At 42.7% G+C, this 19,527-nt stretch overlaps 1 protein-coding gene across 6 annotated transcripts in view; it reads right to left on the bottom strand.

Moving 5' to 3' along the window:
- Nucleotides 1-5,574: 5,574 nt before the first annotated feature.
- Nucleotides 5,575-19,527, bottom strand: part of ABO (ABO, alpha 1-3-N-acetylgalactosaminyltransferase and alpha 1-3-galactosyltransferase) — a 31,001-nt gene continuing 17,048 nt past the window's right edge. For 4 of the 6 annotated variants that reach the window (XM_036856730.1, XM_036856728.1, XM_036856729.1 and 1 more), the window contains 2 exons: nucleotides 18,363-18,491; nucleotides 6,354-9,953 (listed from right to left, as the gene is read on the bottom strand). In XM_036856730.1, coding sequence (XP_036712625.1) covers nucleotides 9,263-9,953; nucleotides 18,363-18,491 — 820 coding nt within the window. In that variant the 3' untranslated portion in view covers nucleotides 6,354-9,262. Of the gene's footprint in view, nucleotides 6,325-6,353; nucleotides 9,954-18,362; nucleotides 18,492-19,527 lie in introns of those variants that run through there. The other 2 variants (XR_005020438.1, XR_005020439.1) reach the window with 2 other exon arrangements.

The raw sequence follows: 19,527 nt of genomic DNA, 5'->3' as shown, positions 1-19,527 counted from the left end.
CCACAACTACTGAGCCTGCACTCTAGAGCCCACGAGCCACAACTACTGAGCTCGCGTGCCACAACTACTGAAGCCCATGCGCCAAGAGCCCGTGCTCCGCAACAAACAGTAGCCCCCGCTCGCCGCAACTAGAGAAAGCCTGCATGCAGCAACGAAGACCCAATGCAGACAAAAATAAATAAATAAATAAATGTATTTTTAAAAATTAAAAAATAATAATAATTGCTAAGTTTTTTCACCAGGGATAGTGGATGGATGGCGAATGATGAATCCAAGTCTGTGAGAATTTTACACGACTGCATGTTTGTGGGAAGTGGCCGGGAATCACCCACCAAAGTCATCATCTGAGGCAAGATTCTCCTCCAGAAAACACCACTGATCACCACCACTCACACCACCCTGTGCCCACTGGTGCCCGTGGAAGCCGAGATGCTGATGAGTGGAGAGATGGAGTGGGGAGTGCCCGCCAGGGAGGACAGGGCAGCTCAGTCTGGCCACCTTGGGACGGAGGGAACCTCATCACTGGGTGCCCCCGCATTTGGCCCAAGGAGCAGACGACACACGTCAGACGTCCCCAGAGTGCAGGTGTGAACACTCAGGACAGTCCCTGCCTCGGGCACAGGCCATGAACTGTGCGTCCAGTCCAATCCCAGGGCCAGCGTGGGCTTGACGGCGGCAGCCCTGGGCGGCGGACCCCAACCTAGAAACGCCCACCCAGACTGCAGGTGGAGAAGGGCTGTCTGGAGGGTCAGTGGAGTCAGAGCGAGTCAGGCTTGCACCTCGGGGATGGGGTGGGCAGAGGCCCAGGGCTGATGGCAGCAGGGGCTCTCAGTGAGGTGACATCGGCAGGAAGAGCTCGCGGTGACTGAGCTCTTAACAGGGCTGTGGTTCTCCCTGTGGGGTATCTCACTAAATCCTCCTGACCACTCCACGGGGGAGGAGTATTGTCCCCATTTCACTGATGAGGAAACTGAGGCTTACAGAGACTTGACCCTTCTGTGCCCTACAGAGTGGCAGAGCCAGGATTTGAACCCAGTGCCTATTGGGCCCCACGGGGCCCGCCTGACAAGGAGGCTGAGTCCAGATGCCGCAGGAGGGACCTTTGGGCTCTGAAGTTCCCTGAACCTTCGGTCCTGGTGCCCAGAGAGGAACCTGGTCCTGCAGGAAAAGAAAACAGTCCAGGTACTGGGAGAGCCCAAGTGCCCAGGACGGGCCCTTCCCCAGCCACCAAGCCCAGCCCCAGACAGGGGGGTGGCTCTGACCCCCAAACTCACAGGAAGCTCAAGGCCAGGAGGGTGCGGCCCCCAGGGAGGACAGGACCCCTGAGCTCCAGGAGGCCACAGTGTGGGACGTGGGTCAGGAATGATGCAATTCAGGGAGACGGGATTCTAACTCCAGCTCAGCCTCTTTCTAGCTGGTGATCCAGCCAAGGCTCTGAGCCTCAGTTTCCCCATCTGTGAAATGGGGAAATCACTGGGCCTGCCTGATGAGTTGTTGGGAGAATTACCCGAGAGATGACGTGTGGATCTCTTGCCCGGTACCTGAAATGTGTTAAGAGCCCCCTGCCAGGCTCACAGTGGTCCTCGAAGGCGCAGGGTACAGGAAGTCCCTCCTCAGGTGCCCCTCCTGCAGCCCTGCCCCCAGGAATAGGCAGCATTATTTGAAGAAGGTCCAGGAGGACAGCACAGTGCAGGTGAAGGAGGCTCAGCAGTGGAAGGGCAGCTGGAAGGTCTCTGTGCCGCCACGCAGGGCTTGTGCTGTGACCCCCTCTGACCCCACCCTAAATAAAGGCTCATCTTGTGTGGACTCCTGCCTCTGTGGTTTCATTCACTCCCTCCTTCCCTCACTCAGCATATTACCTCGCCCCTACCATGTGCCAAGCTTCATCGGTGAGGACCACCCTCCATAGTGTGGGTGGACCACATCCAATCAGTTGAAGGCCTTTAAGAAAGCAGCCTGAGGTCCCCCTACGAAGAGGGAGTTCTGCTTCCAGAATGCCTTCAGACTCAAGCTGCAATGCCAACTCTTCTCGGTCTCCAGCCTGCCGGCCCACCAGCAGCTTTTGGACCTGCCAGCCTCCAAAATCACATGACCTAATTCCTTAAAATGAATCTCTGTCTATAAATATGCACATCCTACTGGTTCTGTTTGTCTAGAGAACCCAGATTAATACACACTTTGTACTTACAGTGGCTCTAAAGGAAGAGAATCTAAAGGACAAGTTTACTGACTGGCTCTGGGGTTTCAGTTAATGGTTCCTGAATCTGATTAGATGGAAATGTGCTGATGATTCTATTTCCAGTAGTGAAGAAACTCTGATAGTCGCAAGCAAGATGTGCAAAACAGCACCACTGGAGCCTCAATCAAATCTGTATAAGAGGCAAAGTTCTGGGTGATCATGCATTTGATGCTATGGGGCATTTCTGTCAAACTTAACAAGCATAATGAGGTTGGCTCCTAACCATCCTGGACAAAGTGGAGAAGAAGAGATGAGATCGGGGATCTGAGTTCCCAGTTCACACGCTGCATAAGTGACCTACGAGTGTCTATGTTTGCGTGGCCCTGCTGACACCTTGACTTCAGGCTTTTAGCCTTCAGAACTGTGAGAGAACAAATTTCTGTTGTTTTAAGCTACCCGGTTTGTAGCACTTTGTTACGGCAGTCCAAGGAAACTAATGCAATCCAAATACTGGGAATGCTGTAACTGGCAAACAGGGATAGTTCCGGTCCTTTTGATTGTGATATAATTTACATACAATAAACACATCAAATATGTTTGGCAATTGCAATACACCCTTTAATCACCTTTAACAGGATGAAAAACATTTCTATCAGCCACCAAATTTCCCTTCTGCCCATTTTCCAGACAACTACTGCCACCTCCCTCAGTGGCGGCCACTGTCCGATACAAATCACCACAGAGTGGCATGCCATGTCCATGCACAGGCAAAACCACTCTAGTTTTTCATTGCCCATGAAAAATGTTTGAATGATCCATCAGTACGCCAGAAAAGAAGGTCAGCAAATTTCCCAGAGTTGAAATTGTGCTGCTCATTTCATTCTTACTACAAAACTATGTATCTAGAAACAAATGACTAAAGAATAACAACGAGAAACAAAACTCACTACCTCAACTTATAAATTTGTAAAAGACTTTTAAATAACTCTGACTTAAGGAGAAGATGAAAGCAGACTATTTCAAAATGAGTGACAACGTAGACCCTGGCTATAAAGGTCCAAGGGACACAATTTATGCTCTACTCAAAGGGAAAGTTGAAGCCGTATGCTTTTCTTAGAAACAAATAGCATTCGAAATAAATGACCCTGTTAACCAAGCACCCTATTCAAGAATGCTAGAAAAAAGTAAAATTAAAGTTAAATTAAAGGAACAAATAAGCATAAAAGTTGAAACGATCATTTAAAAAGTAAAAAACAGCAGGCCAGATGCTTCTTTTAAAAAATAAAATAAAACAGATAATCTCTGACCTTGTATAAAAAGATCAGAAAAAAGCAGAGAGAAAGCACAAATTGACAGCAAGAAATAAGAAGATATGATTTTCTATATAGAGATGTAACATTATTTTAAAACTGCAATGCTGTTCTTTTTGCCAATAAATTTGAAAATCAATATGAAATGGAAGGTTTTCCAAGAAAATATAAATGATCCAAATTGACTCAAGAAGTGGAAAACTTGAATAAATTACAATAGAAGGAACTCTATGTACCATAGAAGGAAATAGAAAGCCTCATCAAATATTTACTGCCATACATTATACTAGATTCACAGGGTTTATAAGCAAATACAAAGTCCAAGATTATTCAAACATCCCAGAGCCTAAAAAATAATGAAGAGTTCTAAATTCAATCTACTAGACTATCTAGACCACAATGCCAAAATTCTACTGAGAAGATTCAAAAAAGAAACCATAGATCAATCTTACTGGTGAATATGACATAAATAATAAATCAGTATGCTAAAACAATATACCACGACCAAGTAGGATTTACTTCAGGTTTGTGAGGATAATTAAACTCAGAAATAATTACTGCAACTCACTTATATTAATAATATGAGAGAAGTTATGTGATTATCACAGTAGATTACAAAACAACTTGACAAAACTCAAAATCCATTACTGAGCTGATGAAAAAAACCCTACAGTTCTCGTTAAGCAAGACTAGAAGGGGGCTTCCCTGGTGGCGCAGTGGTTAAGAATCCGCCTGCCAAGGCAGGGGACATGGGTTCGAGCCCTGGTCCGGGAAGATCCCACATGCCGCGGAGCAACTAAGCCCGTGCGCCACAGCTACTGAGCCTGCGCTCTAGAGCCCGCGAGCCACAACCACTGAGCCCAAGTGCCACAACTACTGAAGCCCATGCGCCTAGAGCCCGTGCTCCGCAACAAGAGAAGCCACCGCAATGAGAAGCCCGCGCACCGCAATGAAGAGTAGCCCCGGCTCGCCGCAACTAGAGAAAGCCCGCACACAGCAACGAAGACCCAACACAGCCAAGAATAAATAAATAAAATAAATAAATTTATTAAAAAAAAAAAAAGACTAGAAGGAATACTAAATTTAACAAAAAGTTATCGTGAAGCAACAACAAACACTGGTTCCTATGGTGAATCACCAGTAACATCCCAGTTAAAGTAAGAAATATGAGAAGGATGCCTCCCACCTGCCCCCCAGCAGGGAAGTCCCAGAATTTCCCCATGGCAAAGTCTTGCGGGTGACAGTCTGGTCGAAAGCAGTCTGGGGAGTTTATCTTGAATCACAGTTTTATTTAAGACCAAGGAAATGTACACTTTCCACATCAGAGAATGGGAGACCCTCAGGACACTGTGCTTCAAGGTATGAGAATAATGGAAAGAAAGAGGGAAAAAGAAACCACACTGAAAAGGAAGGAAAGGGTGAAGCTCGGATTTTTTTTTTTAAATCTCAAGAGATGATTTGTTCATCAAGCTGTTTTTGAAAAAGGAATCTTGGGTGCTCTATTCCGTGAATTCTTCCATGCTTGAGAAGGGAGACAGGAACACAGGGAGGACATCATATGAGGATGAAAGCAAAGGTGGAGGTAAACATGTACAATCCGAGGAAGCCCAAAGATCGCCAGCAAAGCACCAGAAGCAAGGGGAGAGGGATGGAACAGCACCTCCTCGACGGCCTCAGAGGGAACCAACCCACCTTGACCTCAGACTTCCGGCCTCCAAGATTACGAGACAACGCACTGCTGTTGTTTAAGCAGCAACAAAGCAGAGAGGGGCGCTTGAAGGATGGAGAGTCTTTCTTCTAACAGTCACTGTTGAGCATTGCTCTGGAGATCCTGCAAGAACTGGGCAAAGTAAAAAAGAAGAAGGAGCAGAAGAAAAATAAAGACTTGTGGGGAGTAAAATAAAGAATAATAGCAAGTATAATGGTAACTTAGAGATAAGCAGACTTGGTGTGAATAAAATTAGGCTTATACACAGACGCACACCCGAATCAACAGATCAAGGACGATGAATAAGTAGATAAATCTGTTTATTACCAACTGGCTAGCATAAGATGTCACCAAAAGGAAACATACGGCTCTCTGCATAATTGTGATTTCAGAGGCACACTGTTGTGTGTACACACCTGAAAGGAAACCGACTAGCATGAGGGTTAGGGTGAGGGTTAAAGTTAATGATGCCAAACAAGCACAGGTCATACCCTTGGACTAAAAAATAATAAATCCAGAAATGAACAAGTAAAGGATTGTACAACAAAGAAACCAAACTAACCATACCCCAAAAATGCGGGAAAAATTACTCTTCTAAATACCTTTGGATCAAAGAGGAAATAAAACCAGGCTGGTCAGAAACGAGTGATGATGTGTGCACACTGGACACAAAAGCTTGAAGGGTGGCCCAGGACCCCAAGCCCCTTCTCCACGATATGATGACATAGTCACCCCACAGGAGATGCTGCTGCCTAAGGAGGTCTTGAAGGAGGCAACACCGTGGGACCACCCAGAGAGGGTACAGACCACCTGGGTGGATGTCCTGTGCAGAAATGTGCATGGAATCCAAGGAAGAGTGGTTTGCGGGCTGCATAAATCCAAACATTCATACCGGAACATTCTGGGGAACAGATGACCTGGGGACACATCTCTACCAACTTGTCAGCATTGCCGAATGGAGGGAACCAAGAACAGGGAACAAGAAGAAGCTCACTCACCATGTGCCCTAAATTAGCTGGTCTGGGATCACCTACATCCAGACGGTGTGGTCTGGTCTCCCTGTTTACCGTGACCCTGAGAGCTGGACAGGTGTCAGAGGGGAATGAAAAGAGAAAGTCCACAGGACTCTTAAGAAGAAATAAACAAAGAATGCTATTATTATTTTTATTATTACTTTTATTATTAAAATAATAAAAGTATTATTACTTTTATTATACTTTTATTATTACTTTTATTATTATTAACCACTGATGTGATTATCAATCTAGAAATTTCAAGAGAATCAATTAGAAAAAAGCCAGCTAAGACTTACAAAAGATTTTAATAACATAACCAGATGCATGATATAGACACTGGATTATAATAAGTAGCTTTCTCATACACTATATGCCAGCAATAACTAATTAGCAAATGTGATAGCAGTGACCAGCAAACTACGGCCTGTGGGCCAAATCTATCCCACTGCCTGTTTTCAGAAATAAATTTTTATTTGAACACAGCTGCACTCATTTGTTCACGTACTACTTACGGCTGCTTTCGCACGATAGTGGCAGAGTTAAATAGTTATGACAGGCACTGCATGACCCATAAGCCCTAAAACATTCACTATTTGGCCCTTTGCAGAAAAAGTGGACTGACCCCTCGTAATAGGAATAAAACATACATTCACAATAGCCATAAAAACCATTAAATGCCTAGAAATGAACTTACTAACCATGGGCACTGTATATCAAAGGAAATTAGGAGGTTCTGCTTTCAGTAGTGGACAAGTACCTTATAGACGACTCACCCTCTTGCATATGACAACTGTAAACTTTGGCCAAAATATACACTTTTTTACAAAACTACCTGAAGCCTCTAGAAAGTGACAAAAGGTGAAGATTTGGAAGGGAGTCTTCACTTGGAAGAAGAGATCTGCACTAGGAGAGATTCCTTTTACGTACAGTTGTTAGTCCGAGGCCACATGCCCATCAGCAACAGCTAAAACTCAGTGAAGAAAAAGATTCACTTCTTACTGGTTTGAAGAACAAGGGGACAAGTTTGGGGTAATCACAGCAGCTGGAAACTGCAGGGGGAAATACCAGAAATGAGACAGCCAGAGAGAAGGAGCCCTGAATTCTGTGTATAAACTCAGCCCAAGTCTTTGGCTGATCTGTAAACTACTCATGGGTGGGGTAGACTTCAAGCCACCAAACTGACCCTGAAAGAATAACAGAGACTTGAGCTGCGGCCCACCACAGACGAGAGAGAGCTTGACATTTGAAGCCACCCAAGTTACTGCCTCCTAAAACAAAAGAATTAAACTTTTCCTAAAGAATCTAACAGAATATGTCTCCACAATGAATCATCACAATGTCTAGGAGACAATGAAGAATGAGTAGACGTAGGAAGAAACAGGAAATGTGTTTCCCTGAGTTGGATGAACGGAGGCATGAATAGGCAGATGAGTGGTACAATCATAACACAGAGCAAAATGTTAGTGGTAGAATCTAGGTGATAGGTATGTGAATATTCACTGTGCAATTCCTTTAAATTTTTTGTATGCTTTAAAATTTTCAAAATGAAATGTTGAGAAAAACAGATTTTAAAAATCTTTAAGTCTTTAAAGATTTTTAAATCTTTAAGTCTTTTAAGTGGTTAAGTCTTAAAGACTTTAAGTCTTTAAGTGGTTAAGTCTTAAAGACTTAAGTCTTTAAGTCTTTAAAAAACAAAAAAACAGAAGGCTCCTTTGTGCAATTTGACAAAAGAGTTTAAAAGTTAGATGGAAATGCAACAGGCCAAGAGCAGTCAAGATACTCTTGAGAAACCATGTGGGAGGACTTACCCAATCAGATACGAAGATTTATTTATAAACCTAGAGTAACTAAGATGATATGTTATTGCCATAAGGATAGACAAACAGACCAATGGAACACAGACTAGAGAACCCCAAAATAAACCTAGGCACATAGGGACACTTGATACTATGTGACTGATGATATTGCAAATCAGTAGGGGAAAGAACTTTTCAATAAGTTTTCGAACACATTTTCAATAAATGGTGCTCGGATAATGGTTATCCAGAGAAAGAAAAGTTAAAATGGGCCTTTACATTAAAACCACACACAAGTCAATTTCAGTAGATTAAAGACCTAAGTGTGAGGCAAAAACATAAGGCTTTTGGAGGATAACATAGGAGGCTATCTTCATGATTTCAAAGCAGGGGATGATTTCTTAAATTTACCTACATTAAAAGAGTTGAAATGGCAACATAAAAACTGGAAGAAGCTATTTTTAACATGTGTCTGATAAAGGTACTAGCATCCAAAATATGTAACAGACACCTACAAATCAATAAGAAAAAGACAAACAATCCAAAGCAACAAGCTAGCAACACAAGCAAACCAAACCTAGGAAGTGCTTTCAGGCTGGGCCTCTCCTGCTGTCTCAGGACATGGTAAAATAGGCTTTTAAGAGTTCCTTAAATTTAGGGAATTCCCTGGCTGTCCAGTGGTTAGGGCTCCGCGCTTTCACTGTCGAGAGCCCAGGTTCAATCCCTGGTCAGGGAACTAAGATCCCACAAGCTGGGCTGCACAGCTAAAAAAAAAAAAGAGTTCCTTAAATTTAAACGTGAACAGTTTTGAGAGTCCCTGGGCATCAGGCACTGAGGTATGTACTTGGCCTCTGCCGTCAGGAGCTCACATTGTAATGGGCAAGACCAATGGGTAATGTAGGCAGAATGGCAGACATAGCCAAAGAATACACTTAGTACTTTATGGAAATGCAGAGGGAAGAGCAATTCACTTCAACCACAGGAAGAAGCGAGAACCAAAGAAAGCTTCATAAGAAGGTGACCTTGTAGAGACCTTGAAGGATCAGTCACATTTAAAGAGAATGCAGGATTAGGAGGGAATGAAAACCCAGAGCTGGGTTTGTTTGATGAGTGATGGAAGACCCTCCAGAGGAGGAAACAAAGAGATGGCCTCATCCACGTCATCAAATCTTTGGCCAATCCCTTACCAAGACAGCAGAACCACTGACATGCGCTACAGCCTGATAACGTGGGCTCTCTTGGGAAGTGTGTTCTCATCGGTTCCGAATCTCTGCGTGGTTCTTGGGCACAGCCACGTATCGAAGTTTCCTGAGTAAAGGTGGTCTCTGCAGCATGTGCTCATCCCACAGGTACTCGGGGGACAGCACCTTGCTGGGCTTGTGGTACAGCAGGTACCTGTTCAGGTGGCTCTCATCGTGCCACACGGCCTCGATGCCGTTGGCCTGGTCGGCCATCATCACCTGGTGACAGGCCATGGTGAGCCGGTAAACCTCAGGGACCGACCCCCCAAAAAAGCCTCCCGCATAGTAGAAATCACCCTCATCTCTCGGAATGTAGGCCTGAGACAAGGGCCGGCGTTCATAGGTGAAGGACTGGCGATCACCCCTGTAGAAACCAGGATGGAGGGTCCCGAAGAGCGGTGCCAGGATCTCCACGCCCACATGGTCGCTGAACTTCATGTCCACGTCCAAGCACACCAGGTAATGGACCTCACGGAGGAAGCGCTGCTGGGAGAAGTTGCTGATCATCTCCATCCGGTGCATGGATATGTCCTGCCAGCGTTTGTAGTTTCGGACCTCGAGGACCACCACCTGCCTCCCTTCCTGGAGGGGGATCTGGGGCACGTTTGCCGGCTGGTCGGTGAAGACGTAGTAGTTGACCTTGTGTCCCACCATGAAGTGCTTCTCGGCCGTCTCCAGGAAGAGCTTCAGGAAGACCACGTATCTGAAACCAACAAGCCCCCCCAGGAAAGAGAGGGTGGGTGTTAACAGAATCACACAGCAGCAAAATAATAGACTTTTAGGCAAAAACAGTTTATAAAACTTCAGCCATACCTTGAGGACATTATGCTAAGTGAAATAAGCCAACCACAAAAAGTCAAGTGCTATATGATTTTACTTGTATGAGGTACCTAGAATAGACAAATTCACAGACCCAGAAATAGAACGGTGGTTGCCAGAGATCGGGGGAGGGGGAATGGGGAGTTAGTGTTTAATAGGCATAAAGTTTCAGTTTTGCAAGATGAGAACAGTTCTGGAGAGGGACAGTGGTGACGGTTGCACAACAACTTGACTACGTAACACTACTGAACTGTATACTTAAAAATAGGTTAGATGGTAAATTTTATGTTATGTGCATTTTACCACAATTAAAAATCAAAAAAATAAAAATAAAAACCATAGACATTCTACTAGCTAAAGACAATGTACCCTGACTGGATAGTAAGAGGAGGGATTCAGATTGCTTGGTATTGAGCAAATACTCTCAACCATACAATATTTTATTAATCCACAAGTTTGGCAAAAATTCAAATGATAGATAGTATCCAAATGATGGATACCTCCCAGCTCAGGACCCTCCAATGGCTTCTTGTCTTTTTTTTTTTAACTGAGGTATAGTTGATTTACAATACTATATTAGTTTCAGGTGTACATCATAGTCATTCAAAATTTTTATAGATTATATTCCATTTAAAGTGATTATAAAATATTGGCTATATTCCCTGTGGTGTACAATATAAATAAAACAAATGAATATAACAAAACAGAAACAGACTCATAGATATAGAGAACAAACTAGTGGTTACCAGTGGGGATACTAGTGGAGGAGGGGCAAGACTGAGGTAGGGGACTAAAAGGTACAAACTACTATGCATAAAATAAATGGCTTCTTGTCTTAACAAAAAAACAAAGCAATTCAAGATCCTACAGTGGGACTTCCCTGGTGGTTAAGAATCCGCCAGCTAATGCAGGGGAAAAGGGGTTCGATCCCTGGTCTAGGAAGACCCCACATGCTGCAGAGCAACTAAGCCCGTGTGCTGCAACTACTGAGCCTGCACTCTAGAGCTTGCAAGTCACAACGACTGAAGCCCGTGTGCCACACCTACTGAAGCCCGCACGCCACAACTACTGAAGCCCGCGCGCCTAGAGCCCATGCTCCGCAACAAGAGAAGCCACTGCAATGAGAAGCCCGTGCACAGCAATGAAGACCCAACTCAGCCAAAAATAAATAAATAAATAAATAAATTTTTAAAAATAAACTTAAAAAACAAAAAGATCCTATAGTGGTCTACTGGGCCCTACAAGATATGCTTTGACCTTGTCTACATCTTCTCTGTCCTCCATCCTCTGTCCTGGGCAAGCCAGCTCCTAGATATTCCTGACACATGCCATGCATACTCCTCCAGACCTTTGCATTTTTTTCTGCCTGGAATCCATTCCCTGCAATGCTCACCCCTATAGTAGCATTCCATCCTCTGACTAATGCCCAGAACTGGACATGCCTTATACCTCTTCCAGCTGGTACATACACGGATGCATCCAAATGTAAAACTCCAGCAGGCTGTGCACTGGAACATGTACATTTGACCATGTGCAAATTATAACTCAATAAAAAAAAGAGCAAATAAATATGTAAACAAATAAATATGAAAACAAATCGCTCTCTATCCCCTTGCCCAAACTTAATTATTTTTTAAAGCTCATATCACCATCTGACATATTTTGTATTTGTGTTTCACTTACTCTTGTCTTTTTCCACTAGAATATATCTCCACAAAAGCAGGGCCTTTAACTATTTTGTTCACTGCCTTACAATTAAAAAACAACTAAAATTTGTGCACCTCATCATATGTACATTTTACCTAGAAAAAAGAAAAACTGTAAACACATATTGAACTCTAGTTAACTCTAGTTAATGTACAGAGAAGTACTGGGGGGCAGTGGTGCTGATGTCTGAAATTTACTTTCACGTATATCAAAATGGACTGATGGATGGACAAAAGAATGGACAGATAAATAGATTAGTGATAAAGCAAGTACAATCATATATTTATTGTTGAAGCCTATGGGACTTACAACATACCATAAAAAGAAATAATACATTCATTATGGGAATCCCAGAAGAAGAGAAAGAAAAAGGGACAGAAAATATATTTAAAGTAATAATGGTTGAAAACTTCCCAAACGAGAGACATGGACATCCAGATTCATGAGCCCCAAAGGACACCAAAAAGGTTGAACCTGAAAAGGACTACACTGGGACACACTATAATTAAATTGTAAAAAGTCAAAGATGAAGAGAAGATTTTGAAAGCAGCAAGAGAAACGTGAGTCATCACATACCAGGGAACCCCCATAAGACTATAGGTAGATTTCTTAAAAGAAACTTTGCAGGCCAGGAGAGAGTGGGATGATATATTCAAAAAATTGAAAGAAAAGGCTGTCAACCAAGAATACTACACCCAGCAAAACTCTCCTTCAGGAATGAAGGAGAGATAAATACCTTCCCAAACAAACAAAAGCTGAGGGAGTTTATCACCACTAGACCTGCCTTAAAAGAAATGGTAAAGGGCATTCCAATCTTCAAGCAAGAAAGAAAAGGATGTTAGTTGATATCATAAAAACATATTCATATATGTGTAAAATTCACTGATAATAGTAAATATATAAAGTCAGATTCTGGTGTGTAATTCACTTATAATTCTAGTTGAAAAGTTGAAAAACAAACGTATTTTAAAAACATAACTACAATGTATTTTTTTTTTTTTTTTTTTTATTTAGGGGTGTGTTGGGTCTTCGTTTCTGTGCGAGGGCTTTCTCTAGTTGCGACGAGCGGGGGCCACACTGCATCGCGGTGCGCGGGCCTCTCACTGTCGCGGCCTCTCTTGTTGCGGAGCACAGGCTCCAGACGCGCAGGCTCAGTAGTTGTGGTTCACGGGCCTAGTTGCTCCGCGGCATGTGGGATCTTCCCAGACCAGGGCTCGAACCCGTGTCCCCTGCATTAGCAGGCAGATTCTCAACCACTGCGCCACCAGGGAAGCCCTACAATGTATTTTAATATATACACAATATAAAATATGTAAACTGTAACATCAATAACCTAAAATGTGAGAAGGGAGAAGTAAAAATATAAAATTTATGTATGCTATCAAAGTTAAATCATTATCAGCTTAAAATAAGTTGTTATAAATATATTTTATGTAAGTCTCATAATAATGACAAAAGAAAAACCTGTAGTAGATACATAAAATATATGATAAAAGAGTCAAAGTAACCACCACAAAAATTCATTGAGTCACAAAAGAAGAGAGCAAGATAAAAGGTAAGGAACAAAACAGTTAGAAAACAATGAACAAAATGGCAAAAGTAAGTCCTTACCTATCAATAATTGCTTTAAACTATTTTAAACAGAAAAGGATTAAATTTTCCAGTCAAAAGACATAGAATGGCTGAATGAATTTAAAACTTAAAAATAAAAAAACAAGATCCAACAATATGCTGCCTATAAGACAGAGACTCATTTTAGCTTTAAAGACACACATAGATCGATAGTGAAGGGATGGAAAGAAGATATTTCAAACACATGGTAACCAAAAGAGAGCAGGGGTAGCTATACTTGTATCAGAAAAATAGACTTTAAGCTAAAAAATGATCAAAAGAGACAAACAATGTCATTATATAATGATAAAAGGGTCAATCCATCAAGAAGATATAACAATTGTAAGCACTTATGCACCTAACATTGGAGCACCTAAACATATAGAGCACATACTAACAGAACTAGAAAGAGAAATAAGCAGCAATACAATATTAGTTGGGGACTTTAATATCTCACTTTCAAAACTGGATAGATCATCCAGACAGACGCTCTTAAGGAAACAGCAGATCTGAACAACACTATAGATCCAAATGTACCTAACATACATATACAGAATATTCCATCCAACTACAGCAGAATACACATTCTTCTCAAGTGCATATGGAACATTTTCTAGGATGGATCATATGTTAGGCCACGAAAAAAAGTCTTAGCAAACTTAAAATATTGAAAGCATACCAAGCATCTTTTCTGACCACATAGTATGAAACTAGAAATCAGTAACAGAGGAAAGCTGGAAATTTCACAAATACATGAAAATTAAACTACATGCTCCTGAACAACCAATGGATCAAAGAAGAAATCAAAAGAGAAATGAAAAAATATCTTGAGAAAATAAAATCACAATATACCAAAACTTATGTGATGCAGCAAAAACAGTTCTAAGAGAGAAGTTTATAGTGAAAAATGCATTTTTTTTTAAAAAGGGAAACATCTCAAATAAACAACCTAACTTTAAACCTCAAGGAAAAAGAAACAGAAGAACAAATTAAGTCTAAAGTTAGCAGAAGGAAAGAAATAATAAACGTTAGAGGGAATGATTTACATTCCCTCAGCCACTTTGGAGAACAGTGTGGAGGGTCCTTAAAAAACTAAAAATAGAATTACTATATGACCCAGCAATCCCACTACTGGACATATACCCAGAGAAAACCATAATTCAAAAAGACACATGCACCCCAGTGTTCATTGCAGCACTATTTACAATAGCCAGGTCATGGAAGCAACCTAAATGCCCATCGACAGACGAATGGATAAAGAAGATGTGGTACATATATACAATGGAATATTACTCAGCCATAAAAGGGAACAAAATTGGGTCATTTGTAGAGACGTGGATGGACCTAGAGACCATCATACAGAGTGAAGTAAGTCAGAAAGAGAAAAACAAATATCGTATATTGATGCATATATGTGGAATCTAGAAAAATGGTACAGATGAACCGGTTTGCAAGGCAGAAATAGAGACACAGATGTAGAGAACAAACGTATGGACACCAAGGGGGGAGAGCGGGGCGGGGGGTGGGGGTAGGATGAACTGGGAGATTGGGACTGACATATATACACTAATATGTATAAAATAGAGAACTAATAAGAACCTGCTGTATAAAAAATAAATAAAATAAAATTCAAAAAAAGGAAAAAATAAAATAAACATTAGATCAGAAATAAATGAAATCGAGAACAGGAAAACAATAAAAAAGAAAGTAAGGATTGGTTCTTTGAAAAGATAAACAAAATAGACAAACTTTTAGCTAGACTAACCAAGAAAAAAGAGAGAGGACGTAAATACATAAAATTATAAATGAAAGAGGAAACATTACAACGGATAGCACAGAAATACAAAGGATTATAAGAAACTGCTATGAACTACCATACATCAACAAATTGGACAACCTAGAAGAAGTGGATAAGTGCCTAGAAACACATAACCTACCCAGATTGAATCATGAAGAAACAGAAAATCTGAACAGACCAAAAATGAGTAAGGAGATTGACTCAGAAATCTCCCATAAAAGAAAAGCCCAGGACCAGATGGTTTCACTGGTGAATTTTACCAAATGTTTAAAGAAGAATTAATGCCAATATTTCTCAAAGTCTTTCAAAAAACTGAAGAAAAGGGATCACTCCCAAACTCATTTTACTAGGCCAGCATTATCCTGATATTAAAGCCAAATAAGGACACTACAAGAAAAGAAAACTACAGGCCAATATCTTTGGTGAATTCAGATGCAAAAATTCTCAACAAAATACAAGCAAACCAAATTCGAAAGCACATTAAAAGGATGACACACCATGATCAAGTGGGATTATCCTTGGGATGCAAGGATGGCTCAATATACACAAATCAATAAATGTGATGCCGCACATTCACAGAATGAAGGATAAAAATCATAAAATCATCTCAATAGATGCAGAAAAAACATTTGACAAAATTCAACATCCATTCATGATAAAAAAAAACTCTCAACAAATTGGGTATAGAAAGAATGTACTTCAACATATTAAAGCCATGTATAACAAGCCCACAACTAATATCATACTCAACAGTTAAGGATTGAAAGCTTTTCCTCTAAGACTGGGAACAGGACAAGGGTGCCCACTTTTTTTTTTTTTTTTTGGTTGCACCGCACAGCTTCCAGGATCTTAGTTCCCTGACCAGGGATTGAACCCATGCCCCGGCAGTGAAAGGGCCAAGTCCTAACCACTGGGCTGCCAGGGAATTCCCAAGGGTGCCTACTTTTATGACTCTTGTTCAACATAGTACTGAAAGTCCTAGCCAGAGTAATCAGGCAAGAAAAAGAAGTAAAAGGCATCTGAAAGGAAGAAGTAAAATTGTCTGTTTGTAGATGACATGATTTTATATATAGAAAATCCTAAAGACTACACCATAAAACTTATATCTAATCAACAGATTCAGTAAAGTTGCAGGACACAGAATCAACATACAAAAATCAATAGCTGGGACTTCTCTGGTGGTGCAGTGGTTAAGAATCCGCCTGCCAATGCAGGGGACACGGGTTTGATCCCTGGTCTGGGAAGATCCCACATGCCATGGAGCAACTAAGCCCGTGTGCCACAACCACTGAGCCTGCGCTCTAGAGCCCGCATGCCACAACTACTGAGCCCACGTGCTGCAACCACCGAAGCCGGTGCGCCTAGAGCCCGTGATCTGCAACAAGAAAAGATACTGCAATGAGAAGCCCGTGCACCACAACAAAGAGTAGCCCCTGCTCACCGCAACTAGAGAAAGCCGGTGCACAGCAATGAAGACCCAACGCAGCCAAAAATAAATTAATTAATTGTTTTTAAAAAAGCAATGATGGGGCTTCCCTGGTGGCGCAGTGGTTGAGAGTCTGCCTGCCAATGCAGGGGACACGGGTTCGAGCCCTGGTCTGGGAGGATCCCACATGCCGCGGAGCAAATAGGCCCGTGAGCCACAATTACTGAGCCTGCGCGTCTGGAGCCTGTGCTCCGCAACAAGAGAGGCCGCGATAGTGAGGGGCCCGCGCACCGCGATGAAGAGTGGCCCCCGCTTGCCGCAATTAGAGAAAGCCCTCGCGCAGAAATGAAGACCCAACACAGCCATAAATAAATAAATAAATAAAATTAAAAAAAAAAAAAAGCAATGACTACAAGAATTAATAAAAAATCTTCATGAAAAAAAATCAATAGCATTTCTATACACTAACAACAAACTATCCAAAAAAAAAAAAGTTAAGAAAATAATCCCACTTACAATTGCATGAAAAACAATAAAATACTTAGGAATTAACCTAACCAAAGAGGTGAAACATCCATATACTGAAAACCATAAGGCCCGGATGAAAGGAACTGAAGGAGACACAAATGAACGGAAAGATATCCTGTGTTCGTGGCGTGGATTGGAAGATTTAATATTGCTAAAAGGTCCATACTACCCAAAGTCATCTATAGATTCAGTGCAATCCCTATCAAGATTTCAATGGTATTTTTAACAGAACTAGAAAGAAAGGAAAAAAACAATCCTAAAATACATTTGGACACAAGAGACCCTGAATAGCCAAAGTAATTCTGAAAAAAAAGAACAAAGATGGAGGCATCACACATCCAGATTATATTACAAAACCACAGTTAATCAAAACAGTAATGGTACTGGCAAAAAAAAAATAGACACATAGACCAATGGAACAGAACTGAGAGCCCAGGAGTAAATTCGTGCATATACAGTCAAGTAATATTTGACAAGGGAGCTAAGAATACTCAATGGAGAAAAGACAGTCTTTTCGATAAACGGTGCTGGGAAAATAGAATATTCACGTGCAAAAGAATGACAATAGACCCCTATCTTACAGTACTCAGAAAAATTAACTTGAAATGGATTGAAGACTTACATGTAAGACCTGAAACCATAAAATTCCTAGTAGAAAACAGGGGGAAAGCTCCTGCACATTGATCTTTGCAATGATTTATTGGATATGCCACCAAAGCACGAGCAACAAAAAATAAACAAGTGAGACTACAGCAAACTGAAAAGCTTCTGCACAGCAAAAAAAAAATAATCAACAAAATGAGAAGGCAACCTACAGGATGGGAGAAAATATTTGCAAACAGTCGGCCTCCCTGGGTAATAGATTGGGGTAATGGAGCACACATGTATGAGCTGTGGTGCGGTTAAGCCCCTGGCACAACGGCTGGTACGTGGAAGTGGTGAATGTCAGCTGCCCATCTCTGAAAGTCTGACACAGTGACCTCAGGAACAGATGACTCGCAGGTGTGGGGCTGCTATTTTGAGCAGCGGTCTGCCCAGTGATGCCCTGAAGATCCCACCAAGTTCACCTACACCCAAAGCCACACATGCCTCCACACCCCCACCCACCCTGTGAGCTGAGTACCTCATCCTGGAAAAGAGAGACACCGAGAGAGGAGTGCCCCCCTCCCCCTGCAGCTCGGGCCGGATTCCTGGTTTACCCTGGGCGAGCATTCTTCACTTACTTTTTGATGGCAAACACGGTCAGCCCAACGGTGATGTTTCTGAACTGTGCATCCAAGATGGCAGAGTCAAAGGTCCCATCCCAGATGATGGGCGCAAACCAGGGAGTCATGACCAGCACATCCACTCTCCTGGGGAAATGAGTCACAGTGTGTGAGAGCAGGGCATGGGGATGTGGGCCACGGAGAAGGATTTGTCCAAAGTTGCACAGTCTGTGAGCCACAGAGCTGGGAGCAGACAGGACTCCAGACTCCCAACCCAGGGCTCTTGGCACCATAAGCTCAGCACCGAGACTCAACACTCCCATCCCTTCACTGCCCTAGCTTAGAGTAGCTCCTGAGTACCAGCCACGTGCTGGATCCCATAGGACACTCCTTCTATGAGGGCTCCTAGCCCTGTTTCCAGGAGGAGAAGAGTCTCAGTGAGGGCAAGCACTAAGCCCTCTCCCACCACGTGGGTACTTGGCCATAATAAGAAATATGTATTTGCCACTCCCTCCCCTCCCCTTACCTGACACAGAGCTTCTAAGACCCTTTGGATTTCCGGGGTCGTAGGAGGTGTCTTTTGTTCTAAAGAGGTGACTCTGGGTGGGCTCGTGGGTAGTTCAGGATGGGGGCTGGTCACCAGAAAGACCAAGCCAGGATTAGAAACTTGGAACTTTCAGCCTCGTATCCCATCCTCCAGGGAAGGGAGAGGGGCTGGAGAATGAGTTAATACTCCATCATGCCAGCATGATGAAACCTCCATAAAAGTCCCTAAACTGTGGGGTTCTGAGGGCTTCCGGGTCGGTGAGAACATAGAGGTGCTGGGAGGGAGATGTTCCCGGGGAGGGCGTGGAAGCCTCGCTCCCTCCCCCACTCCTGGCCCTATTTACCTCTTCATCTGACTGTCCCTGACCTGCATCCTTTACAACAAGCCAAGAATCTAGTTAAGTAAACTGTTTTCTTGAGTTCTGGGAGCATTCCAGCAAATCATCAAACCCAAGGAGCGGGTGGTGAGAAATGATTTACAGCCCGTCGGTCGGAAGCACGGGTGACAACCTGGCCTTGTGACAGGTGTGTGAAGTAGGGGCCCTGGGGCTGAGCCCTCCCCCTGTGGGGGTCTGTGCTAACTGCGGGGAGTGTCAGAATCACTTGGTGGGGAAAACCCACACGCTTGCTGTGAGTA

Source organism: Balaenoptera musculus, chromosome 6 (assembly GCF_009873245.2).
Source record: "Balaenoptera musculus isolate JJ_BM4_2016_0621 chromosome 6, mBalMus1.pri.v3, whole genome shotgun sequence".
Lineage (NCBI taxonomy): Eukaryota > Metazoa > Chordata > Mammalia > Artiodactyla > Balaenopteridae > Balaenoptera > Balaenoptera musculus.
This window is presented reverse-complemented; position numbering and strand designations above follow the sequence as displayed.